Source organism: Falco naumanni, chromosome 2, assembly GCF_017639655.2.
Source record: "Falco naumanni isolate bFalNau1 chromosome 2, bFalNau1.pat, whole genome shotgun sequence".
Classification (NCBI taxonomy): Eukaryota; Metazoa; Chordata; class Aves; order Falconiformes; family Falconidae; genus Falco; species Falco naumanni.
In genome coordinates, this window is record NC_054055.1 from 35,197,980 (window position 1) to 35,225,064 (window position 27,085).

General features: G+C 42.0%; 2 protein-coding genes across 11 annotated transcripts in view; one reads left to right on the top strand and one right to left on the bottom strand.

Moving 5' to 3' along the window:
• NAA16 (N-alpha-acetyltransferase 16, NatA auxiliary subunit) overlaps positions 1 to 7,159 on the bottom strand; it is a 76,803-nt gene extending 69,644 nt beyond the window's left edge. For 2 of the 6 annotated variants that reach the window (XM_040583983.1, XM_040583984.1), the window contains exon 1: positions 6,781 to 7,153. In XM_040583983.1, the coding sequence (XP_040439917.1) occupies positions 6,781 to 6,834 (54 nt within the window). In that variant the 5' untranslated portion in view covers positions 6,835 to 7,153. Of the gene's footprint in view, positions 1 to 6,780 lie in introns of all 6 variants that reach the window. The other 4 variants (XR_005826394.1, XR_005826395.1, XM_040583982.1 and 1 more) reach the window with 4 other exon arrangements.
• MTRF1 (mitochondrial translation release factor 1) lies at positions 6,726 to 25,200 on the top strand. 5 transcript variants are annotated; one of them, XM_040583992.1, is made up of 11 exons: positions 7,439 to 7,852; positions 11,536 to 11,604; positions 14,521 to 14,975; positions 17,532 to 17,623; positions 18,464 to 18,545; positions 18,779 to 18,886; positions 18,978 to 19,150; positions 20,438 to 20,555; positions 21,762 to 21,898; positions 23,496 to 23,594; positions 24,975 to 25,200. In XM_040583992.1, the coding sequence occupies exons 3-11, from the start codon at positions 14,540 to 14,542 to the stop codon at positions 25,095 to 25,097; spliced, it is 1,368 nt and encodes a 455-aa protein (XP_040439926.1). In that variant the 5' UTR covers positions 7,439 to 7,852; positions 11,536 to 11,604; positions 14,521 to 14,539; the 3' UTR covers positions 25,098 to 25,200. The 5 variants fall into 5 exon arrangements, with proteins under 5 accessions (XP_040439922.1, XP_040439921.1, XP_040439924.1 ...); XM_040583988.1 differs by lacking the exons at positions 7,439 to 7,852; positions 11,536 to 11,604 and adding an exon at positions 6,726 to 6,835; XM_040583987.1 differs by lacking the exon at positions 11,536 to 11,604 and having other exon boundaries at positions 7,247 to 7,852.
• Positions 25,201 to 27,085: the final 1,885 nt, after the last annotated feature.

The window sequence follows — 27,085 nt, forward strand, 5'->3', positions numbered from 1 at the left end:
TTGCAATGCTGATACTGGAAAAGTGTCTGATATTATTAAGTTTCAGAGACAAGACTAGGGACTTCTGCATGAGGTCCCCCAAACAGCAACCCTCTCTCCACACCAATTTTAGTTCACTGATGTTTGAGAAAATTGATAGAAGTACGAGCTGGAAGGAGCTTAAACTCATGGAAAAAGTTCATTATCACTTCCCCATTCTCACAGCATCTTAGATTTCTAGTTGCAGAACAAACCTTCCAAAGTATCAACAAGTTCAATCCTTTTTACCCCAAGGCGCTACTGGTATTTAACATATGCATGACCAGCCCTGCTCTCTGCTGGTAAGAGTGGTTAACCTCACCACCTGAAATAAAAAAAAAAGACAATGAAGACAACCTAGCTCCAGCCTTGCTGGCTTCAACTGCCAAAATGGACAGGTCACACAGTTCTACCACAGACCTAGGGACTTGGCAATGCAGAACAGTGCTTAGTCAGAACACAGATTGATTGTGCACAAAAGAACAAGTGGCCAGTAAAATCTAAGCTTTCATTATCACAATTCTCTGTATACAACATTTTTTCCTTTAACCAGCTTTTTCCAATTATTTAAGTTCAAATCTACAGAGTACGCAAAACATTTCTACCTGCATACAGTAAATTGTAAACACTGCTGTTTGTATTCTTTGCTGTTGGCAGAATAAACTGGTAATGCATTTGTTATTGGAAAGAACATGTACAATAAGAACGTTGTTTCAACATTTGTCAGAGACATATTTAACAACCCTATAAACTATGCCTCTTTTAAAAGGGGAAGCTTGCCTTAGATTAAGACCTAGTCTAATTCTGCACTGTGCACACACACTCAATACTGAATCCCTAGAATATTCTTTGCTTTGAAGGGGCAGAAACAAGAGAATATGCAGTAGCAAGAGCTCTTTGCTTACAAGTACTTCACATCTGTAGCTTCCTCATTATTTGATTTAGTAGAGTTCCCTACCATTTATGAACACATGCATACCTTGACAAAGCAGAAACCATAACAGCAACACTAGAAATCAGACTAGTCATAGGCCCGTCATAGATTTTCAACCAGTTTTTAATCTGCACTTTGTGTAGAAGTACTGAAGAGACCAATCTGCCACATCTCCTGGGATGAAACTGCAGCTTGCCTAGCAAGAACTCAGACTGAACAGACACTCCACAAACTAGTGGAACTGCATCTGTAAGCAGTTAAGCAAATGAAACTATCAACATCAGCACTGTTTTGTGAAACCCAATACATACACACGTAAGTCTCAGGCTTCAAAAAAGTTTATGCTTATTTAGACACCTTTAAGCAAGTTAAAGGCAATTACCAATGTAAGTCTTAACTGCTAACTTCACCTCAATCAACATTCTGTAAGATTTCAGTGATTCAGATGAAAGTGCTGCATAAATCATAATAGATCAGGACAGAGATCAGACCCACCTGGTACGGGCTACTAGAGGTGAGATATAAGTGTTAAGATGCATCGGGAGAGGCTTATGGGTAAGACAAGCATTATTAACAGTTCCCACCAGAATGTTCTCAGCCTCCCGTTACCTGTGGGTTCAGCAACCCTCTGAGCCAAAGGCTGTATCTTCACACACACACTCTGTAGAGCCTAAAAACTTTTCATGGTTACTACATCTTGCAACAAAGGGTTCCACTGTAACTTCTTTTTTAAGAACTTATTTGAAGCCTGCTACTTTGCAGCCACCACTCTTACCAAAATGAAAACTAGGCATGATAGTTCAAAAACAGGCAAGTCCCTACTTAACTTCTCCAGATAGAAGATTCTGAAATTACAAGCTATTAAGTTCTTTCTCCTTTAAGAAAGTGATTTCATATTTGCATCCTTCTTCTGAGGAGGCTCAGGGGCAGGGGAAACAGCAACACACACAGCACTGCAAACATAGACTTGCAGTGTACTTGAGCAGTGCCATACCAGCATTTTTCTTTTCCCAGTATTCACCAGTTTTCAACTACCGTACAAAGAAACTGTTTTAACAGAACTTCAAAAATCCCTAAAAATGTCAAATCTAAGGGGCAATCTAGCTCACAGTCCATGCTAGATGTACATTAAATTAGGATTTCCAAGTCTAACATTCACCTACAAACAATTTTACTTGCTATGACCCAACTTACTCCAGAAACATGAAGTATTTTCAGGTGGCCTTCACTCTTGTGCCATGAGCAGTTTAGCACAACTGAACTCACCTTGCTATTCATCACTTGTTCTGTTCAATATAGCCACAGGCAATTAAAAAGTTCCAGCACAAAACACAATGGGACTTAACTCTGAAAGTTATCATATACAGGAACTTGCCTTTAAAAAAAAAAAAGTCCAGAGTGAATAAAACAACCAGTACCATTCCACAGAAGCCTGCTTTATGAGCCTTTCACCATGACATTTATGAATTTTCAAAAATTAAAAGAGGAATATTTATTTGGGATGAAGTGTTACCCAAATCAGACTCCCTCAAATCACTGACATATGTGAAACATTTTCCTTTATGAGTTTTACTGCCTCTTACCCTTAGTCTATTATCTATTTGCCACAATTCTGTTATTTTAGTAGTTTGCAGCTGGCCAGGCACCCTCACCACCTCTTTTGAGAGTTAGTACCAAGGAAACAGCCTACAGTCTTCCTATGCTGCCCCTCCTTTAGCAGCACCACACCACAAATCAGTCTTATTAGTTACAGCAGAAGATTTTTACTGACAGCTCCATATACCTATCTTTAAAGGAAGGGATCTTTACCACAGACTTCAAATTTCCACTACTCCATTAGTGGATTACAATGGCTACCTCTGCTATGTTATCAATCTGATTTGGGAGGCATTAATTAGCCCAGATTCATGTGTTCCCAAGTATTGAATTTAATACCTTAGTAACTCCCCCACATCATTACTAGGAGACTATTTGCATGCTTATAATTCATTATTATTTCATTAAATAAAATTAAAAAACCTTTAAAATTTTATGAATAAGAATTAGTTTAACTCCTACAAACACTAGCATATTTATCTTTTATCAAAGGAAGAATCTTTTAAGATTATTGTAGAAGTCGGGGAACAAAAAGGACGCTACAGAGAAGCTGAACTCCTCAGAGACAGGGCACTTCAGAATTTCTAAGATTTCCTCACCCAAAAAGTGGAAGATACACACCTGAATAAACTAAGCAGCAAGACACTGCTATGAAGGGATACACTTTGCAGACTTCCTGTGTTTAATTACTTGAAGTCAAACAAGAGTAAATGACTAAACTGGTCTCAGCAAGTGTAATGCCTTGTACCTGAACAGATACAAGGGCTTATCTCCCACATACCAGGATGAAATACTCACAGGCTAGCCGTTCCTCAAGGGAAATAAATACATTTGCAATTAAAGCAGCAAACCTTATTTTATGCAACAACAATATGTTGATTTCAGTAAGAAATCAAAGGATTAATTATTTACAGGCATGATACCATTCAAAGTTATATTAGGTATCAAACAAACAGCAGATAATACCTTACACTGTAATGCCAGGCAGACACCAGCAGTTATTACAAGACCCCAAGCATTTCTTAAACAAAACTGATTTGACAAGTAAGCTATGAAAGTGTGACAACCCCATGGCCTTCCTCTAAAGCACTCATAAGGATTACAGAGCTGATCTGATTCTATAATGTCAAAGATTAAAACTAATTGTAAGATGAGACATACTTCATAATCTGGGTTCTCAGGTGGAGAAAAAATTAAAGCTGCTTAAAACTGAAACATACTCTGAAGGCAAGCTTACAACTCAGTTTTAAATACACAAAATAAAAGATCTGCCTAAGCATACTGTAAGTAAACTTAAAAATGCATCTTGTTAACACTGAAGTTATCACATGTACATGTTTATTTTAGATTGCATCTGCCCCATTCACTTCAAGCCACATGAGCTGAAGACCGATTTTAAGTGACAAGAAACACAAAAGCATTCCTGTATTCATCTTTATCGATGCCGTTCTCTTTCCATGAAGGGGGAGCCAGGAAGCTTTCAAACACTTCCTCCATGCTGAGTGACTCAAGAAGTGAAAGAGAAGAGCTTGACCCCACCCTTCCCAAGCAACATCACACCTGTAAGCACCATCAAAGCTTCCAAGGGAAGAGCACCAGTCTGAGAAAAAGCCACTGTGGAAGAGTGAAAGTAGGGCTTAAGAAACAGACCTGGAAGTCAAGACAGCAAGAAATATGAGCACTAGCACTACCTTACAGCAGTACTGAGAAACTAAGACACTATTAGCTATGCTGCAATTGCTCTTAGTTCCCTAACAACATCACAACTAGTTTTAGGTCAGCTTGTTCAACAACTGCTAAGCATGCAGGCACGTAAATTAATATGGCTTAAAGATGATTTACTCAGCTTCTTGAGCAGACTTCACAACTTACATGAACTCCATGAGACCACACTAGTTTGGGCAGCTCCCTAAGCTTGGTCTGCTGTTAACATGGTCACCTTGTTCAGACTTTGATAACCTGTCTCACATGTTACATACACACATCAAGGCACCAACTCCTAAGTAGTTTTCGTGATCTCCAAATGAGTTTCCCATTTTGTAATTGCTAATTCTCTGCAGTGTGCTTGTAAAAATACTTTTAATATATGAGCACAGTTTCCTCACATCTGTTCCAAGTGATTAAAACTTGGAAGGTCTTATTATACAGCCTCCCACATACACACCTCACCTCCAATTTTTAAAATTCCCATAGCATCCCTAGTAATTTCAAGTATTCTGGCAGTGCTAAAGTAGGCAAGAGGCACTTCCATTAAAGAGCTTTTAGCACTACGAGCTATACTACTACACTAAAATACTCTGAAACATGTCATGCAACTGAAGGGTTCTGTCTGTACTACGTAGACATTAGTATTGCAGAAAGAGTGCACCACTAAGCCAAAGCTAGCTAGAAAAAATAGTACAAAAATCAAGCTTCAAGACTTATTAATCTATGAAGTAGCAAGCCAAGAAGTAAACGTTTGTGATTAACACCAGGAACTGTGACTAGTTAAACTTCCTGAAGGCTGAGAAATTCAGATTTCCTGAGAATTTTACTCCTGAAGTAAATTTCTGTATCAGCTTCATTGAAGTTTTATGCATCTCTTTTCCTCCCCTGCTTCATACAAAAAAAAATGTCTACAAAAGCTCTTCTCTATTTCAGTTGAAAAAGCTACAAAGTGACTGCTACTGTGAACTTGTTTGCTACTAGTAAGAATAATCACTTAACTGTTCTAATATTAGTCATTTATTTTTAGCAGAGAGAAAGAGGAGTGCTAGAATGACTTACTAAGATGCATACCATAGGCATGCAGTAAGCAACACATCACCATTAAGAACCATGAAGTCTTTCTAAAAACTGCATACTACCCAAAGCAGGTAAAAGGGAATGGCTCTGAAGCACCTGCTGAAATGAACCAGCTACGTAAGAGTACACAGGCATTACACGTCATTTATCTTGAGCTCAGCTTCCTGAAGCCAAAATGCCCACCTCTCAACCACAGAAGTATTGAAAATCACCTAACAAATTCTGATATAACCAAAGAAATTTGTGCCAGCCAACAGATTATGATCGTGCTGCTGAGACCTGCTCTGCCTGCAGACTAGCAAATTGGCACAAAATACCTCGACTTTGCTGAGGCTCAAACTCACACAGATTACTATCACATGGAAAAAGTTCACAAAAGGGGGAGCCTGGTGTTTTGGTGTGGGTTGTGCTTTTATCGGGGGGGGGGGAGCTTCTTTCCTTTCAGTGAAGCGTTATAAAACATACAGCAATTGAGTAGAAACTTAAAAGTAAGCTCTCTCTTAAAAGTTACCTCACAAACACCAAATGTCCTTTTCACCAGTAAGGCTCAAAGAGCTGAATCAGCCCGAGATGGTAACTGAGTCGAAGCAGCCAAGCACCTAAAGGAGACGAATCTCCCAAAGGGCGTACAGAGTCGGGATACTTTAACCCACCAGACATCTTCACTTCAGACTGCTCAGTGAACTAGTCTCTATACTAAAAGTGCCGTTCTTACTGACCGCCAAGTACGTGCGGAGGTCGACTTAGCAACATCAAATCCCTGCTGCACTCGCATCGCGCTTCGAGGGCTCCTTCCCGCCTCCAGGACGCGGCGATACGGTCGGCAGGCGGCTGAGGTGAGCGGCAACCGACCCTCGAGCCAGACCCCCGGCGTGCGGCCGGCAGGGGTGGTGTGACAGCCCCCCCCGGCCGCCGCTCCCAGCCGCCCGCACGGCCGCCCCGGGCGCGGGTAACGGCCCGCCCACGCCGGCAGGGCCGCCGCCCGCTGACGGCGGGAGGGACGGGGAGGACGGAGCGGTGGCGGCGGGCTGCCGAGCCCCGCAGCCGGGGCCAGCTCTGGAGTTACCGTGGCGGGCGGGTAGGAAGGAGAACGGCGGGCAGTAGCTGGCTCCCTCCCTCCTTCCCGCTCTCGCCCGGCCGGGGGCGACACCAACCCTTCCCGGCGCCCCACACGAGCGAGAGGGGCTCGCCCGGCCTGCTCGGCGGGCCCCAGACAAAGGACGGAAACGGGGACGAACCGGGACGAGGAGGCGGCGGCGACGCCGGTTCCCCTCAGGCGAGCGCGGCCGCCGCATCCTTTTTCGCTCAACCGGAGCCAACTCCAGCAGCAGGCGAAGTAACCCGCGCCGCGGGTCGGAGGGCGCCGAGCAAGGCCGGCGTGCGAGAGGGAAGAGGAGGGAGAAGCGGCGGCGGAAAGGAGGGAGCGAGGCGCAGGGCTGGTGGCTCACCAGGATCCGCTTGAAGAGGTTGCTCTCCTTGGGCGGCAGCGGCACGGACGGCATGGTGCGGGCGGCCCCAGGGCAGGCACGGCGGGAGGGAGGAAAGGGAAGGGAGGGAGAGAGGGAAGAAGGCTGCCGCGGGTGGGGGCGGCCCGGGAGAGACGGCCACTGGTGCGAGGGAGGGGAGGCGGGAGGAGGGAAGGAAAGCCCCGAACTCCGCGGGGCGGCGGCGGCGCGATTCCTGCCCGAGCGGCGGCGGCGACTCTTTAACTCATTGGCCTGCACCGCCCTCCCCGCCGGCTCCCCTCAGACGCTGCGCGCGAGCGCGGCCCCTCTGCGCAGCTGCCGGGGAGGCCTCGCCGCTCGGCTGACGCTGCAAAATGGCAGCCGGGGTCCCCTCCGCGCAGGCGCACCGCCGCCGGGCGGCCCCCCGCTGCTTCCCCCACGTACCCCCCCGCCTCCCGTCGGCCATGAGGGGATCCTGCGCGGCGCGCTTCCGCGTACCCGGTTAGCCCGCCCGGCCTCGGGGGAAGCCTCATTGCGCGCCGGCCGTAGCTCTCCGCCCTCGGCGGCCCTGCAGGGGTTACCTGCCGTGAGCCGGCTCCGCGGGGGGAGCCCTCGGCAACGCCCCGGGGGGAAGGGGCTCCCCCCGCCGGGGGTGACAAATAACGGCTCCGGCTCCCGCGCGGGTGGGGCGGGGGCCGCGGGGCCGGGGCGCGGAGGGCTCTGCGGCGCTTGGCTGCCGCCGGCCGCGGGTGAGAGGGCAGAAGGGCTTTGTGTGCTCGCTGTCCTGCTTCCCTGCCCCTGGTAACCCGGTTTTAGCGGCCGCCATCCCAGCGGCTCGCTTAAACTGGGATTGTGGAGAGCTCGGCTGCCGGAAAGCCTGGGAGGTATTGGAGGAGACAAACTGCAGAGCGTCGAGAGGCTGCGTGCGCGCTGTGCCCTGGCTGGTATTTAAGGAAACAACAGCAAACTTCGCAGTCAGACTTTCGGCAGGCGGGGATGTCATCTATTGCATTAATGCATTTTTCAGCAGTGGGTTATGTAAAACTTGCCAGCGCTATCGTGCATGCTTAGAACAGTAAGCATTTATTCATGGCTTGGCTCCTTTGCCAAAGGACATTTAAAGTCTTTTGAAAACAATTTTTTCTTCTTGTTATTCCCAGAAATCGCTCTTAAATGAATCTTTGCAAAAATTTAAAAAACAAACCCAAACAAAAAAGCCAGAAACACAAAGACCAAATCGCCTGGGCCGTTTACTTAGGAGGAAAACTGGTTAAATCGTCAAGGTTACAACCAGTTAAAAAGACCATCTTACAGGGAAAGAAAATAGGCAGTTTCAATTAGAATATCTGTTTATGTAATTACCCTTTTAAAACCTTAATTATATTTTGGTATATTTTAAAAGGATACTAATTTTGTAATAAAATGGTTATTCACCTACTGTCCCAGATGATGAACGTGATAGATAGCCACAGTAAACAGCCACAGTAAAGCAAGCATGTATAACGAGACCCAATTAGAAGAGCTGTGTACTTAACACATTTTTTTTGGTTACTCATAATGTAGGTGACTATGTGATTGACTGGTGATCCCAAGCAGTGAGTCTGACTTGTCAGAAGTCTTGCTGAAGCTGATGGATGTGATAGCTGCATTTCTTTCAGGCTAAAGCAAGGAACAAGAGCGTAGACAGTTTTTGGAAGAGAGTAACCTCGATGATGGCCTACCTTGGGGACTATTAATTAAAAAAAAAAAAAAAAAAGTGGTAGGCTTAATAAGCCTTCTGAGATGAAAATATCAAAGGCAAGGCGAATATTAGAGAAGTGCAGCATATGCTTTCCTAGTTCTTATCTGAACATCAGTTTATAGACACTGTTTTTGTGGATGGTGGTAGTTTTCGGTGGTGTTTTGTTCATTTGTGTAGATGTGTGGCCTTGCAATACATTTCTTTGTAGAAGGACTATCTTTATTGTGTGTATCTGTTAGGTCGTACTTCTAATGATGTCAGTCACTTGGATCACTGATAGCAGTATGTGTATTTTCCACAAGCTGTACCCAATTCACTGTTTTCTGCTATATGGTATAGTACTGCTGTGTTTAGTATCTGATTTTTTTCAGAGCAGTACTGCCAACAAGGATGGCCAGCTTGACTTTGCCCTGCTGCATCATTTTCAGAGCGTGTATTCAGCACTTTTTATAACTAACTGAAGCCTTGACTTTATGAACTCTAGTTTTCTGTCTTAGCAAAAGGCGTATTATGCCTCCAGTTGGGTTGAGTGATAAACAGATGCATCTCCAAGATGATCAGGCAAATATTGTGCTAGGTGGACCTTCGGTCTGAAGCAGTAAGTCTGTTCTTGGCAGCTAAAGGTTTCTGTTTGCTGCTAGTCCAAATACTGGAAAAAATGCTGTCTGGAAATAGGCAAATTGCAAATAAGAGGCAGGGGTTCGATTTGCATTTAGACATGTGTCAGTGTCAAAAATCTGTGTTAAAAGCAGCAAGAAAAGGAAAGCAAAGAGGCAATAAAAGAAACGTTTGTAGAGTAGCTGGGAGAGAATAAACAAACGAGCTTTTGGGGGAGGCAGAGCTCTAGTTGAAAGTGAGGTTTGGGAGCGCAGTCAAGGAAACTTCTTGTCATTTAATCCCACTGTGCTGGGCAAAACAAAGCTCTTTCTATAGGCTTTGTTAATAAACAGGACTGTATTCAAGACGTGTATGATTCTGTCACCAGTTTTTCCTTCAAACAGAAAGAATTCAGAAGTCCGTTGACAAACCATTGGGGTCGAAAGGGGGGAGCAATACTGAAGTAATACATACTTTATAACATGCTTGTGATTTTGCCCTGTCTCTCACTTTACTCCATGACCTGTCAACGTCACTTGGTATCTGCAGAAGTTGTGGCACAATGTTTGCAGACCGCTAAACCCAGTTTGGGCCCCCTGAGTAAAAAAGGGCCTCTGTGTGGCATGGCCCTGCCTTCAAGCCAAGCACATTGTGAGGCCTGGAGCCCGTTTTGTCTGATGAGCCATTTCTTTGCCTCCAGTTTCTAAAGCAATTGGCAGGTTAGGATTATCAGATTTTAAAGTACAGGGCTGCCATGTCTGTCGTGAAGCCCAGCTGTATTTCTGCTGTCATTCTTCCCTTCTGCGCTGATGTTCCTGTGGGCTGCCGTGGCTGCTGAGGAAGGCAGTGGCACCCTGGCCCAAGCAGCCTCTGCCCCACAACCCCTGGTCCCCACTGGCTCCATAGGCAGCTGCTTTGGACACACAGGTTTTAAGGCATCAAAGCAAACCATAAAGGGGGTGGAAGCACAGACAGCAATGGAATTTCCCATTCTTCGTACTCAATTCCCATATTGCATTCTAAAAGCATACAGTAAATATTGGGAAAGAGTGTATCTTGTATGTTTTGAAAATGAGATGCATGGACTAGGTCCTGTGGTTGGCGGTGTATCTGGCAGCCCTATTGACAGTAGTGAGTCCAGCTTTTGTTTTGGCCATGTGGTCCCTGCATGGTCTGCTGCCTGGTAGGGAGAGTAGGGAGAGCAGAGAGTTTGTTGCAGTCTCAATTTTCACACTTAAGATGAAGAATTCGCCTGCAAGGCGTAATAAAAACTGAATCGTGATCACATTTAATCAGAGGATTTAGTGAAGAACCATCACTGGCTGGAGTAGAAGCTGATTTAATTTTCCTTGGCCTACCCTCTTCTTATAAAACACATTTTTGAGTGCGTGGTCTACTTACAGTTTTCATGTACTTATTAGCTTCTTGGTTGTCCTCCCATGGATTACCTTCCCAAGATTTTAGTATCAGATTGCATATTTAGATTCAGATATCAGTTTGCATCCAAATGCAAGGATAATTTTATTATTTCATTTCACAGAGGTCTCAGTCATAATGGAAAAAGAATGATGCGTGTTGGGCATTACATCTGGACAATGACATCTCTCACAGTGTGGCACTGCAGGCTCAGGCCTGGGAAGCACCTCTGAGGTTTCAGGGTGCTGTTTGCTGTGGCCCTTGGATCATCTCTGGGTTGGGACCTATTCTCTGGAAGAGCCTTTTAACCTGTCTTCTTGCCTTCTGTCCCAGGGGATGGAGCAGAGCCAGAATCTGTCCTCAGACCTAAACAAGCTGTTAGCAGTCATTCATGTGCTGATGAGGTCTGAAGTCTTCTTTTCAGTATTTTGTAATATTTACCTCACCAAACCCCAACGACATTACAAGTGTCAAATGCCAAATTTTTACCTTTTTTTTTAAATCCTGTTGAACAACAGGGGCTGGGAAGGAATCTTTTTGGGTGATTATAGGTATAAAAAACCCAATGTTACTTAAGTCTCTTTAAATGCAAATATAATTAGGGAGGTAGTTGTATAATCTGTTGAATATTATCTTTTAAAATGGTGTATAGGTAGTATGTTTTAAAACACACCTTATTAGGAAGCTGCAGCCTATTAGCATAATGATAATCTGAGTGGTTATGTTTATTAATATTTTGTAAGTGATATTTGTCTTCAGTAGCGTAGTAATAATCCATTTAAAATATAATCGAATAGTGAGCTTTGACATAAAGTAGAACTTAACATTGTTTTATGCATACTTCTCTGAAATTAATCTTTGAATAACCAGATTTGAAACGACATTTATTTTCAGCTCATGTTTTGGGAAAATAGATGGAAAAGTGTATGTAATATAACAGCTTAGAAGCTGGAAACAGGAGTGTGTATTCCCATTTGTTGTTACTCTTGCCATTTCTCCCGAAGTGTTGCTGAAGTCAGAGTGTTACTGGGCAGCTGTGAGGAAGATACCGAAAACAAAGATCTATTTTTAAGGTCACGTTCCCCATTTTTTATTTCAGGGCTTGCATTTCACAAAGTAAAGCAAAGTCTGCCTTTACCGATAGCATTGCTCAAGTGATACCCACAGACTTTCGGTGCCGGTACGGTGCCTCCATGGGCTGGCCACATGGGCCAGAGCCAACGCGTGCTTCGAGTCATGGTTTTTAGCAGGCATGCTGGGGCTTGGAGCTCTTCTGCTCTGCTTACCATCTGCCATGACCTCGTGTTTGGAGGCAGGATCTGTCAGGCACCGATGTGTGCGGACAGTGAGTGCCAAAGCTTTTTGACAGGTGGTGGGGAGCAGAGCCCCCCATGTCCCTCACAGCCCTGCGGCCTCCAGCTGCTCCTGCCTGCTCTGCAGCCCTGCCTTCCCTGTCCACCCTCAGCCCCTGCAGTGGGGGAGGGCTGCCAGGGGACTTCATGCACAGCTTCTGGGGGGTTTGCTCGGGGTCGCTGTCCTGGGAGGCAGAGGTGTGTGAGAGGTGGCTTGGAGGCCCAGCCTTGAGCTATTCCTGTTACAGTGTGCATTGAAATACGTGCTTGTTTCATGTACCTACATATTCTTATGTGTCTGAATTCAGTTGCATGGAGTTGATACCATCTTTGATTGTTAGAAATTATTTTAAAAATCTTTTAAAGTGTTCACAATACTGATAACTCTTTCCCATCTGGAAATTATAAATTTGCTTGCTTGTTTGTTACTTTAATAAGACAATTACAGCTGTCACTTTTGCTTAACTGGTTTTGATTTGCGATGTGTACGAGGTAATTTTGTCACATTAAAAAGTTATTAAAATCTGGTTGGGAAAGCAGTTAATAGGTCATCTGCTCATATCACTGTAAAAGTTTTATATGTGCTTATTTCTTTTCTCTGAAAAGGGGATACCTTTTTTATTTAACATAGCAAAGTTATTTTGAAATTCCTGGCTTCCTTTAAGGTCTGTGTCATGCCATTACTTAGGGTTTTTTAGGCAAAGTTATTTTGAAATTCCTGGCTTCCTTTAAGGTCTGTGTCATGCCATTACTTAGGGTTTTTTAGGCATTGAAACCCAAGAATTTTATTTCTGAGAGCTCAGGCAAAGCGATACTACAAATCTATTATTATTTGAGTACATCGCTTCTTAACTACACCAGTAAAAACTGAGTTAGATGCTTGTAATTAATATAATTAATTAAAATAGTTACATTTTGAAAATGAGTTAATGATGGTTAACACTTGACAAATGACAATGGGCCATGCTGATCTGGAGCAATTCCAGTATCATCATTGGAATTAAGTCTTTTGTAATTGAGTCTACATGTGCCCCTGAGCAACTAAGTCCGGGATTGTGGATGATTAGCCAGATATGTGCCTTTTGCTGTGTGCGTGGTGGAGGGAACATGATCCTTCTTCTACAGCTGGTTTTAGTCACTAGAGCAATCCATGAGTGGTATCGGTGGCTTTCTGTAAATTAAAGCAGTGCTGAAGTTGCCCTGTGGGTTCAACAGCACCTACTGGCTGGGAAATCTAGGAAAGGTAGTAAAACAGACATCCAGGCAAGGAAGACACAATACTTCTGGCTTTACTGCGTATTGCTCTTTCTTTGTTGTGGACAAATGGATGAAAGTAAATAGAGAGGATGATGGCTGAGTTGAGTAGTTAGAATGTCATAGTAATTTGTTAATAAAATGCCTGAAGATGCATAGAATGTCTTGTTACTGATGAGTAAAAACTAATTGTGTTAGAAAACTGAAGTGTATGTTTCATGGAGATCCTGTAACAAAAGTTTCATGCTCTCATTTTCTCTGAAGCCACTTTTTTGTAAAAATCCCTAGACAGATGCGATTGTGGCACTGGCAGAGGTATTAAGGAGTGCTTCTTTATTTGTGAAACCTTTTCTGTGTGAGTAGTCCTAGAATACAAATTATTTCAATTTAGTCCTCTTGGTAGACCCTTGCACTCAAATATAAAGTTTTTGAGCACCATAAAATTTCATAACATAGTTTGCAATGTTGATAATACAAAATGAAGAGGTCTTTCCTAGAGCAACAGGGATGCTAAGGGGAGCCTGTGTTCTGCAAAACTGTAGGCCAAGTCTCAGAGAAATGCAGAGATTGCATTTCAGAGTACCAGCTTCTTATTCACTTTTTGGATGGAAAATATTTGTCACTTATATGTAAATATATCATGGGAAGTAGTACGCAGGGCACAAAAGCACTCTTCCCATGTTTTACATATTATGTATATGGGTACGTAATTTCTTGCAAGTGTATTGTAGTCCTGTTGACTAATCTGTTGCAGGGTCACCTCAATGTTCCTAATGTTCTCCTGCCAAAATGTTATCCTGTTATGGTAGTGGGTATAGTTTTGCACATAACACTGGACATATCTTACATTGCCTCTATAGAATTGTGTACCTCTAGTATGGATTTGTCTTCTCTCAGCAATATTTTTCTTTCACCAGTAAGGTATGAAATGGTCGTAGTTTTCCAATGAGACATATGGCAAAATGAAGCTGTTGTCTGTAAAGCCGCATCTACAATAGCATTTCCATTTTTCAGCGTAAATGAATTGAGGAGGTAAGGGAAGAGACATTTTCCAGCGTAAAATTTTCAGCGTAAATAAATTGAGGAGGAAAGGGAAGAGACCTTTTCTAACCCTCAGTCAGTACAATCGTGCTGATAAGAGTTTCTGGTTTAAATCAGGACTAAAACAGGAATAGTTTTGTCCATGACAGTTGCATTTGTGTTGGTGTAATCAAGAACAAGATTTGGGCTTGATACAGTTTTTGTTTGCTTGTACTTTGTTTGTTTTGGTTTGTTTGTTTGGGGTTTTTTGTTGTGGTTGGTTTTATTGTTTTTTTTTAAATGGAATGCTCTCTTTTTTTAGATAATAACACTGGTCCATGTACTATCTACTTTTAATTTCAGGTGGTGGAAAAGGAAGAAAATGAAAACTTTCCAAAGGGCCTGTCTTTTCAAGAGCCTCCTTGCCAATTGCTGCTGTCATGGTCAACTTCACAGCTGTCTTCTCCCTCCTGTTGCAAAGAAGATAGGTTATGTGGTGGGACTGCAGAACTGTGGGTTTTGGAGGCCAGAATCCTTATTGGACACAGCTAGATTTGCTCTGTCTTTTAGCAATCAGCACAGGAAAAAACATCAGGATTCTCGAGCATTGTGGAAGCATGAGGCTGTGCAGAAGCATCTGGAGACTCTAAGCAAGGAATACCAGCAAGTTAGTAATCTGTTAAATACTGACTCAATAAATGACATTGAGCAAAGAACCCTGAGGAGAAGATGTGCCAATCTGTCCCCCATTGCAGCTGCATTTCAAGAAATCAAATGGGCTGAAAGAGAAGTTCAAGAGTTAGAAGCTATGTGCAGAGGTATAGAGAACACATCTACTTACTTGTTTCAAAATGGTAGCTGTGCTTGTGATCAACTTCATTGCCCAGACTTTGAGGAAAGCTTTTAAGTTAAGTCAGCCCAGCCCTGGAACGCTCTGGTCCTGCCTGCTCCTGGGAGCTTGTGTGCTGCTAGGGCTTTCTGCATCCAGCCACATCCTTCCATTTTTGATCTCACCTCACTTCAGTTTGAGGTCTTAATACTGCCGGTTTGGGAGAGTAGGGATCATCTGGAATCTCAGGGCTATCCATCTAGCAGGAATGGTTTGGAAATGTTTGTTAAAGGTTGCATTTTGATAGAACCAAGAGCGGTGTGAACTTAAGGAAAAAAAATCAGTGAGCCTAATACATTTGATAGATGCAGACTTCACCCGTCATTGTTTAAAATGGGATTCCAACTAGATACTGAGTAAATAAAATTGAAAAAATAAGTTTTAGAAAATTATGCTTGCTGAGCAAATTACATGAACTTTCATTAGGCCCTGAATTTCCAGCTTCCAATTTAAATGGCAAAAGCTGATATTTATTTGAAAATATTTGAGGACTCCTTCAGGGAATAAAAATATTTGGTCACCACCAGACCATTCTTTCATCTCTGCTGACAGTAGTTAATTTGATACTGTTTATTTAACTAATTAATAATGATGCTTTTTGGACCAGCTAGAAGATTTTGATTCAGTAGTAGCTTTGGGTTGGAGTTGTGACATACTGTTAGGGAAATGTATGTGGTTTTCCCTTATGTACAGGAGATGCCATGTTTAAGTGTTGATCTGACATTTTGTATTTAAGGAAGAAAACCCCAGAGCATAACTGAAAGGCTCAGATACAGAGGAGCTGCTGCTGTACTTGCTCAGTGCACAAAGCTGACTCAACATCCCAGCCCATTCAGTTCTTAACACTTGCTGCTGAGGTCACCAGTAAACATGCATGTGTGTTAGCTGCTGAGAACAGGAACCACGCTCCAGATCCTGGAGATGCGGAGCTCACAGTCCTTGCACGGGCCTGCTGCAGAATCCAGAGCTCAGGTGACTGGTGATGCAAGGCCAGAAGATGCATTCAGCTGTTGAGCGTCCACTTTTACGCTGCATCTCAGACAAAACCACTCCTCAGCTGGTAGAACAGTGGGAAGAAAGATGAGAAGTAGAATGTGCTCCCTGTTTTGGCAGTGGCAGGTTTTCCACTTGACTCCCAACTGTCTTCCAAGTTTCTGCTTAGTGTATAATCTAATGCTAACTGAACAGCATCTTTAATTACTGTAAACCGGAGCCTCCATAGCAGAAGAGGTTTAGTTTCTGCTGGCTTTCCTTGAGAATGTTTCCTACTTTGGTAGTTAGCTCTAAAATGTGGGAAGAGGCAATCTAATCACAGAATCATCAAATAATTTAGTTTGAAGAGGACCTCTGAAGGTCATTTGGTCTGATGTCCTGCTCAAAGCAGAACCAGTTAGAGCAGGTTGCCCAGGGCATTGTCCAGTTGACTCTGGACTATATCCAAGGATAGAGATTCTACAACCTCTCTGAGGCCCTGTTCCAGTGTCTGACCACCCTTAGCGTTAAAATAGGTTTCCTAATGTCTCATCAGTATTTTCTGTATTCCCACTTATGTCTCCTTTTATCACAATATACGGAGTCTGTTTCCATCTTTTCAATGTCTTTCTGTTAGGTAGTTGTACAATAAAACTTCCCCTCCACCTGCTTTCCTTGAGGCTGAACAAACACAGTTTTCTTGGCCTCTTCTCATACATCCTTTGCTTCAGCCCGTGACCATCTTGGTGGTTCTTAGCTAGGCTCACGGCAGTATTTCCATGCCTTTCTTGTACTGGGGAGCTCAGAACTGGACATGGTGCTCCAGATTGTGGTCTCATGTGCTGAAGGGAGGGGAAGGGAATCTCCTTAAGCAAAGCAGAGTCCAAGTGAGGACTCCTATATCCTGATGACTTGCATCCATAACTCCTACATCTCAGTGGCCTCTGGAATAGCAGGAGACAGAAGGTTAGAAACCTCATTGTTATCATCATACCGTTATTTGTAGTGCTCACCTTAATGAGTTGCCTACAAATTGTTGAATAGAGGGGTGTTTCTGAGCTAGTCTAGAAGCAAAAGATTTTGTTGCATGAAAAATTGTAATAAGGGAAACTGAGGTGGTACTTGTCTGCAAGCGTGTTTTTGATGTATTTTGTCAGATCCATTTGCGGACTTACACTGGACTATCAATCTGTGTGACATAACCATCAGTATAAGTGAGAATAAATAATTGTCGGGTGGGACTGGCATCTCTGTGATGCAGCCTTTGAGCCATAAAGTAGAGGTTGAGAGGTAAGAGATCCACTACTCCTTCCAGCACACCTGAAAAATATGATCATTTAGTTAGTTAGCAATATGCATCCGGGCTTGGGCTGCTCTTACTTGGTATTTCGTGCTGGCAAAATGCAACTCCAAGCTTTTACGTGCTGCAATGCCCGTCTTCGGGCAGCTGTATTACAATTTGTTCTAAGCTAGGTGAGATTGGCTAACATCTGTTCCTGTTGCTGGAATTTAGAGCTAGATGGAAGAGACGAGAAACAACTTCTAGAGCTTGCCTTAGAAGAGAAGGAAGCCCTGGATAAAAAAATCAACGTGTTGTGCAGAAAGGTGAGCCTGAGGTAAAATTACACAGCTTTCTAAATAAAGATGTCAGATAAACATTCCTTTGTGATCTTACCAATAGACTCTGACACTTGCATTTAATGAAACAGAAGTCCAGCTTCTGGATTCTCCTTAAAAAGAAGTGGCAACATTAATTATTAATAAGCTTCTAACTGACAATTGTGTCTTAGAAAATTACTATTTTAGTCATTTTTGCTTGCTTGCTTGTCTGTCTGCAGATGCTGAAAGGGATTAAAAAAATGGTGAGTCCGTGCTATTGAGACTTGACATGACATCCTAGCAACTGTTCGTGGCAGCGGAACATGCATTCTTGAAAGATTTCTGATTGGAACTTGCAGTCTTTCATTTTCTCTTCGGCTAACGGCACCCCATGAGTGGGGAAATTAATTATAAGCAGAGTAGCCGAAACGATTCAGTGGAGAAGCTCGTATGTTTGGGCTCACTTCTACATTCAGATTAAAATAATATGAAACGAGACTTTCTGAAAAATAAGATTAATGTAAAGTTTGTTTGGGTTATGGCTAATAACTTTGTGTTCTTAGGTAGTTGAGGCTGGAGTAGATGACCTGGCACCTGACTTTGCAGAACTGAATTTTCAACTAGCTTTCCTATGTTTGCACCAGCATAACCCATTTCCACACTGCACTGCGTTGCAATAGCCCCTGGACAGTTTTTTAGTCCTACTTACTAGTTTGCTGAAAGAAATCGGTGGTTGTGTACGCTCAAGCTGTGGCAATTGTGAAGGTTGGCTGTAAATTTGATTCAGAGGAGATACAGAGTCATGAAGGAGATAATGACCATTTTTATTTTTTTTCCCCTTTCCAGCTTTTCCAGCTTCTAGTGCCAAAGGAAAAATATGATAGAAGTCACGTCATATTAGAAGTGACAGCTGGCAGAACAACTGGAGGTCAGCAAAGTCCCCACAGTAAAGTTTACTTCAAACCTCCATCCACCTTCATTAAACCTCATACGGGTTGTTCTTAATGCCTTTTGTATACTTTAATGTTATAAAGTAACACTTTCTAAAAAAGAATATTAATCTGTCTGATGACTGTGGTTAGAGTTGCAACTAAATCTAAAAAGTGGTGGCTGCCATTTTGTGAACTGCTATTTATGTTGTAGCGCCTTTTTTATTTTTAGGAGACATCTGCCAACAGTTCACTAAAGAAATGTTTGAGATGTACCAGAACTATGCAGACTATAAACGGTGGACCTTTGACATTGTGAACTATACGCCAGCAGAGATAGGTACAACGGTTCTTCAGACATTCTACCAAAACGATGAAATTAAAAGCAGTGTTTCTGTGCTGTATTTGTCACACATTATTTGTCTCTCTAGGTGGGTTGCATCATGCTGCTGCTCATATTTCGGGAGATGATGTCTACAGGCATCTGAAATATGAAGGAGGAACTCATCGAGTCCAGCGAATCCCTGAGACGGGCCTATCATCAAGAATGCAGCGTATTCACACTGGGACAATGTCAGTTATTGTCCTCCCTCAGCCAGAGGAGGTAAAGTAACTGTTAAGTAAGGGTGGTAAGGTGCTGTATCCCCGTTCTCCTATTTTAGCATTGGAGTGGGTGTTATTTAAACCCATGTTACTGTTTTGGGATTTTACTGATACCCAAGTGCTTTGTGCAAGTCCCAGCAAGTGAACCACAAGTTCTCTGACTCTGGAAAGCAATAGTCCTTGCCTCTGTACCTAACGTGTTTAAATGTCATCAGAAGCAACTCCGCAGACATTTGACATTGCCTGAAGTGGCATGTAAACCAACGATCGTTTCAATGAGTATTCCAGTCCCAACGCCTACAAAGCTGCCTGCTATGAGTAAGCCAGTTCTAAATTACCTCATGTATTAAGACAGGAAACATATCCAAGAAATATTCAGTGTTGCACAGTAGTGTGATTCTGCCGGTCCTTTTGATTTTTTTGATGTCATTTAAATTATTGGTGTCCTCTGTTAAATCGAGGACAACCTGCTTTGAATTTGAATGAGTGAGTGTGTGTTGTCTGGTCTTTCTGAGATCTCACTGATAACAAAAGTTCTCACTTAAACCAGCAATTTACACACAAAATAAATGAAAACAGATCCTGTAGACTTTCTCTGCAGGTTCTTTGCTTCCTTGTAATGCTTTCCTTGCAACAGTGATCAGATCTGAATGTTCCTTTCCCATCCACTGAGCTCAAACTATGGCCCAGGTCATCGCAGACTCGTATTTCCAATGCTGCAGTCTGGATACACCCATTTTTTCCTCAGTTAGATATTTTTAAGCCCTATTGCAAGAATCATTCAGGCTTGACTTGTGAACAAGATTCTTGCAACGCTGTTTGAAAGTATTTTTTTATTATTTGCTTGTTTCTTACTCTTCCTGCCAAATCTAGTGGTTTTTAAAAAAGTTGTTGATTTTGTTTTGTTTCACACAGAATCACAGAATCACACAGAATGGTTGGAGTTGGAAGGGACCTCTGGAGATCATCTAGTCCAAGCCCCCCTGCTAGAGCAGGTTCACCTAGAGCAGGTTGCACAGGATCATGTCCAAGAGGGTTTTGAATGTCTTGTTTTATGAAGGACCTGGAGTGAGAGTTTGTAAAAATAAGTGAAATATTTAGAGCGTCACTTGCTTCGTAGAGATATTTGACATGCATTTTTAAAAAGTATAGTAATTATAGCTGTTAGTCAGGAACAACTGTAAAGGAGTAATTTTTTGAGAAGTTGCGGGGTTTTTTTACAGTGAGTATCATTGACATTCAAATATTTTTAGAATGAGCAGAAAGTAGTAATTTTCTTTGATTCTAGGTTGATGTTAAAATGGATCCCAAAGATTTGCGTATAGATACATTCAGGGCCAAAGGAGCAGGAGGGCAACATGTTAACAAAACTGATAGTGCTGTGAGAATTGTACACCTTCCCACAGGTAAGTCTGGCTGTATTTGGTACTTCACCCTAAATGTGTCTTGAAGAGAAAGCTTGTGATTCTGCAAGCTGTCTCTTAGAGTGTCTTTGCAGGGTTGGGCCTTATACCAAAAAAAGGAAGTAGCCCCTTCTGGTTCAGCCCCTTTTCTAGCCAGGCAATGTGTGAGAAAAGGGGTATATACCAGTGGCACAGTGGTCAGCAAGTTGCTGTTACGCCAGTTTTGTCTTCAGAGGGAGCGTTTAATGAATACACTGTCTTCGAAGGATGAAGGGATAAACGGAGGGTGGCAGGGATGGGATGGAAGGTGGAAATATTTAGTGCTGTGTGCCTTGTACCTTCAGCAATAATGGCCATTGACAGCCAAGGGTGTGCTTTGCCAAGCTGGAGCTTGTGTAGTTACATGACTAAGAAAAAAAGGAGGCTTGAAGATTTTCATTCAGTGCTAGGTCATGCTATCATATATTGAATAGGAAGGAAAATATATGCTGATGGGAAGGTACTTTATAGACTGGATCACTCTGTCTTTCTCTGGCTTTGTGTTTATTGAAATTCAGTGGGCTCCTATCTGTCCAGATGCAGAATCTTTTTAGCACAGGAAATTCTAGTAGTGAGCTGAAACCAGCTGTTTCCTATATGCCTTTTTATTTTATTTCAGAAATCAAATGAGAAGTAAAAATAAGTACTGAATTGCTTTTAAAGACCTTTATTTTACTTTATTTCATGATTCATAATTAAGTTCAAGATTCGCCAGTATTGTTTGTTTAGATACCTTTCTCTGCTAGAATAATGAATTTTTCAGCCTCCAAGAGCTTATCTAAACTAAGACTTTAAACACTTGTGTTATACGCTGTTTTAAACATGCTTCTGTAGACTGTGCAAATTACATTTTTAACATGTGATACCTAATTGGAGCGAACCTGTTTTTTGGAGGCAATGTCAGAAACTTGTTTGCTTCATGAAATTTTAAAATACCCCTGACTTTTCTGTAGCACTGAACAGAGCCCCTGGTGCAGCTGTGAAGAGTTTAAAAACACACTAATGGTTCTGGCCAGTGTGTTAAAATGACTTTTTATCATACAGCTGAAAGGCCCTACAAACCAGCACTCTAGAAGGTTTCATTTGCCCAATGTGTTAGAATTAATTTAGCTTGTTTGTTCTTTGTTATAATGGGCTTTTGATCTGAGCTTCTTGAATCCCTCTGTAAAGGACTAGCAGTTGAGTGCCAGCAGGAGCGATCGCAGCAGTTGAACAAGGAAAGAGCTCTGCGGACACTGAGAGCTAAGCTGTACCAGCAGATCATTGAAAAACAAATAAGTCAAGAGCAAAGTACCAGAAAACTGCAGGTGAGAACATGTGATTGCTGAAATTTGGAGAGGGTGCTATGTTGTAGATTTGTTTCTGGTGTTTTTGAGTGACAGTGACAGTGCAAATAAATGTGTGTAAAGGTGTGCAAAGGAGACTCTTGTATTTTAAGATGGGAATCCTGGTTTTCACTTATCCCCCTTCAGTGCTGTTATAGACTTCTCTGGCAGGCAATGAAAATAGACATCAACTGTAGCTGGAAAGAAAAGTCAGACTAGCTGGAATTATCCAAAAGGCAACACTCAACATCATGTATTGAATCCCTCTATTATGGCCAGAGTTACACAAGCAGAGCATCAGTAAAACATTATTTTCCATAAAAACTAAGATCAGAAGTTCTCAAAGTTGTATTTTAACCTGTTTCTAAACCAGAGTATTTCATAAGACCATATAGAGCTTCTGAAAGAAACAAGTATATCAACAATTGTGCCACTCTGTGGTTAGGTAGCAGTTTGCTTGATGCGGTTTAGGTAACCTTTTAAGGACAAAACAGCTTCTGTAAAAAGAGTTACCTCGAGTTGTGCTGCTAAGTGTGCTTTTCTCTTGAAATGTGCTATCATTCTGTTCTCTTTCTTTGAGTATTTTCCCATTTGTAGTGCAAATTTCAGCTGTGATCAACAGGAATAAAAATGCTTCAGAATTACAGAGTTGCTCAGTGCTCCAAAATTTCCAGCTTAGCTATTTAATCACTAATTGCAGGTTGCATTTAAGTGTATTGGTCTTGCATATTATTAACCCAGTCACTGTAAGTGGCAAGCCATTTATCTTTTGTTATTAATTTTAGCTTGAGAGCCTTCAAAGATGCATAAAGGACATAGATGTATATTTGTATGAGTACTACAGAAAATCAGGCAAAAGTAAATTACCTTTCTTAATGTTTCAGAATTTATTCAATAAATTCCTTGTTTTGAAAAATATACGTGTTGAGTGCAGGTGAAATTTTCAAAAAAGCCCATTGAAGCAGACACCCATTTCCCTAAGCAGTTTTTGCATTTAATTCTCCATTTTAATGAAGCATTTAACCACGCAACAATGCCACATCTGGATTTGTTTTAAAATTGTTTGCATTCTTGCACTTTACCACTAGAGGACTACTCTTCGTGTACTTCATTTACTCCTCTTCCAGTGCTAATTTCCGACAGCAGTTAGTGGAGCTGCTTTGCTACACGTTGACTGTGCTGCTTCTGTTAATAACGGTGCCTACTTTCATTATTTTTTGTGGGAGCTACAACCCCCCCAAAAATAAGACCACATTTTTTGAACTAATGTCTCCTATAAACATACCTCTTGCCTTATGTGACTTTTGAGAGTTACTCAATTCTTCCAATGACAGAGCTGGAACAGAATGTACTAGAGGATGTAAAAACTTGATCTGTGATACAGAATCACAAACAATACAGTTTAGTAATGCCACAATATTTAAAAAACCCCATATGCTAAACCACTGACAACTAGACTTGTAGTTGTAACAGGCTGATCCATGAAAGTTTATTCTAGGTATGCTGTTTTAGAGTAGTATTTGATATTTCTTTTTAAAATGCAATACAATAGAAGTTTTTTTTTGCTGCTTCGCTGCAGTTGGGAACAAGAGCCCAATCAGAGAGAATTCGTACTTATAACTTCACCCAGGACAGAGTCACTGACCACAGGATCTCATATGATGCACGCAATATCAAGGTAATGGTTGCTTATGAGAGTATTTAAAGTTAGATACTTATGTGTGCCATAAGGAGAAAAAATTAACTTAGTGAAACCTTAGAAAAATTTAAAAAATCATATATATGAGGAAATCAGATAGCCAATTGTGCTCTGACAAAACATCGTAGACTTAGAAACGCTAAACTTTTTTCCTGCCTTGTTGTAGAATACTGTGAAAGATCACTGGCACAGGATATAACTCACTGGCCTACTTGTCTGTGTATTTTTCTCCTACTATATGAATGAAAAATGATCAAGCATGTAGTCCTTAGTGAACTCTGAGTCCCTCAGCCAAACTGGGCAAGGGACATTTGAGATCCTTGAAGCTTAGTACATGCAAAAGGAAAACATGACATGAAGGACTTTTTTTGTTTTGGTTTGGGGTTTTTTTGTTTTTTAAGTCATTCTTTCTTCCTCCTAATGCTGGAGTGGCCAAAAATGAAAACTTTTATGTTTCCCATGCAGGCCACAGTTAAAAGAAACTGAAACTGAATGCTTTCATTTTAAGATTATCTGAGGTCTTATTTCTGAGTAAATCTCTACACATGGCATGAATCTTATTTATTTATTGGGGTTTTTTACAGGGAAACAAATACCTAATAATGCATTTTTGGGTATTAGATTTATGAAAATGTTTTGGATTATAGGACAAAGTTTAGGGAGACCCTTCAATATTTTGGCTTAGGTATCCAGTTTACTGTAAGTGCTGTGGCATAAGGAGCAACACTTTTTCAGCTGTACCCACAGGTGTCCTGGGTAGCTTCAGGAACCACAGGGCATGCTGAATATGGAATGGTTGATATTTAATGGAGTGGGCAACAGGCACACAAGTACTGTGGTGGAGGAGAATGGGAAGAAGTTCCATGACTGCATAAAAATTACTTTTGTTAGTTGAGCTTTGCAGTTACTTAACGTTGGAAACTCGTTACTTTCTTGAGTGAAACTGGAACCATGAACTGCCTAACAAAAGTTAGTTGTGCTTTGCTTGCAAGGCGAACTGGTTCTGGGCATGAGCAACAGTATTTAAATCAGGTTCTTCAAGCCTCGATTGTTTTTGCTAGGGGATTTTCATGTAAATGCATGGGTTACATGAAAGCATGGTGGGAAGGCACCAGTAGCTCCTTTTGTTGCTGCCAGAGTCATTGTGCTTTTCACAGGCAGCTAGCTGAGGTCCTGCTGCGGTGCACCATGCCATGTTGCTTTCACATGGGGAAGCCGCAAAGATGAGCAAGTGGATGCACCAAGATAAGACTCCAGGCAAAGTGCATTCCAGGAGCATCTTGTCTGAGTAGCCAGCATTTCGGAATGATGCTGACGTACAGTCAGTAATGCTTTTGTCTGTTTTTATTTTTTCCATAGGAAGTTCTGAGTGGGAAAGAAGCACTGGATAAGCTAATAAACAGACTACTGGAGTTTGCAGAGATAGAAGCTGTCACCGAGTATCTAGAAAATTTGCAGGCGTTAGAAGGGGGAGGCAGCTGAAGACCTTGTGTAGAGTTAAAAGCAGAAATGCTGTGTTCAGTAGCAAAATAAAACAGATGCATTTGTTAGATGATAGATTGATTAAAATCTATGCCTCTGTTTACAGTGTATGATACTACTCTTTTTTATGTATATATTTTGGTGCAGATGGGTTGAATTCATTACAGCAACCCTAGCAGAAAAGAACAACCTTGCAGTACTGTGTGTGCACACCTTCTGTCTTGGCAGCATGACTTTGGTAAGCTGGTCCTTCTCCCGACCATGTTGCAGCTGGAAAGATACAGAGTCGTGGTGATGGAGCAGAAGAAATACCACGCAGTGCATGTTTTGTTTTGGGGCTGGGAGATGTTCCTCTCCAGGTGAAAAAACATGTGCGCCCCAAACATAGTTTAGAATCGGGCTTCCTGAATGCTTATTTTTATCCATCGATTGGGTGAGCTTCCTAAATGTAGTCCCTTAAAAATTACTCTGTATTATGATGCTTTATTTTTTAGAGTGACTGTAGAAAAGCAAAGGGAGCGATCTTGGCAAGGGGCCAGAATCTTGGGAGAGAAGCCTGCCAGTTTTCTTCCAGCCATTCTTGGGTCAGTTTAGGGTGGGTCTGGACCACATGCTGCAGTGGCATGTAAAAGTATATGTTCTAGTTTCAAATTAAGTTGATGAGATTCTGGAAGGAGTTCAGCAGTGATAACGGGCAGCTCCCTGCTTCTTGGCAGAGAAAATGAGTTCATAGCGTTGATATGAGTTCATAGCGTTGATATGAGTTCATAGCGTTGATATGAGTTCATAGCGTTTTAGCAAATCAGGTAGCTCTGGAATTCAGTTTCTGCCTTGATATCTTTGGGAATGTGCGCCTGTCCCTGTGGGCGATCCAAGTATTTGTAGAGCTCACTGGGCTTTAATAGGACTTGTGTGCGTGTTTTCACCTCCGCGCATGTTGTACGGTGTGCTGACAGGCAGATGTGTGTCGGCAGGCAGCGGTCGTACGCAGCGATTCAGGAATACTCCCATATTTAACGTTACACAAGAATATGCAAGTGCTCTGCTGAACTGGGTCGATGTGCTAGAGCACGGTGTTCGCTTGTTATCCTGCTCTTCCCAGGTTACGCTGTAAAGCTGCTCTGCCCAATCTTGAAGAATCAATTCATTGTGACAATGTAAATTACACCGTGTGGTTGATTTACATTTGCACATTTATTTGTAATTATGAGTGATACAGGACTGAGAAAACATCAGTTATTTTAAGAAAAATAATTATTTCAATACTGAGTTCTAAATGGTGCAGGTTTTACTACTGTATGTCAAACAAACAACAGTTTTAACTTTATCCAGCTATATTAAGAAAGAGGATTTGTACCAGGAAAAAAGCAGGTAAAATTATACTCAGTTTCTCAGTCCTGGAATTATTTTTCAGTTCTTTTGTGTTTTCACGCGTTCTTGTCAGCAAGCTTTGCCTAACAATTTTTTTTATGTTTCCAACACTTCAATTACAAAAGCTTTTGAGTTCTGGTTGGTAGTCAGGGTTTGTTTTTGTTTTTTGTTTGTTTGGGTTTTTTTCATTTATAGCTCTGTAAGTCAGTCAGGAAACATATTACCATGCAATTTAAGAGTCATTCGTACACTTGAACTTCGGCCTATGAAGTTTTCTTTACCATGAACAACTGTCGAAACACTTTTGAAAAATGAGCCTCATTTTTTTTTCTGGAAAGAAGATGGGCATGTTTTGACTGCAGCACTTTAAGGATATTTGCAATTAATTTAATCAATTTTCTGGAGCCCTTTGTTGTTGGCTTTGTGCAGCATGATGAGAAAGGGGAAAGCAGAAAGCAGCTCCCCTCTGCTATTAAATCCTGGATGTTCCCAATGTAGGCATTGAAATGTGGTGGCTAAATCCCTTTTCCCATCCTGGTCCAGTGCATTCTGAAGGATCTTTGCCTTATTAAGCTTACCCTGCAATCGCTCATACCTGTATATGACAGCAAAATACA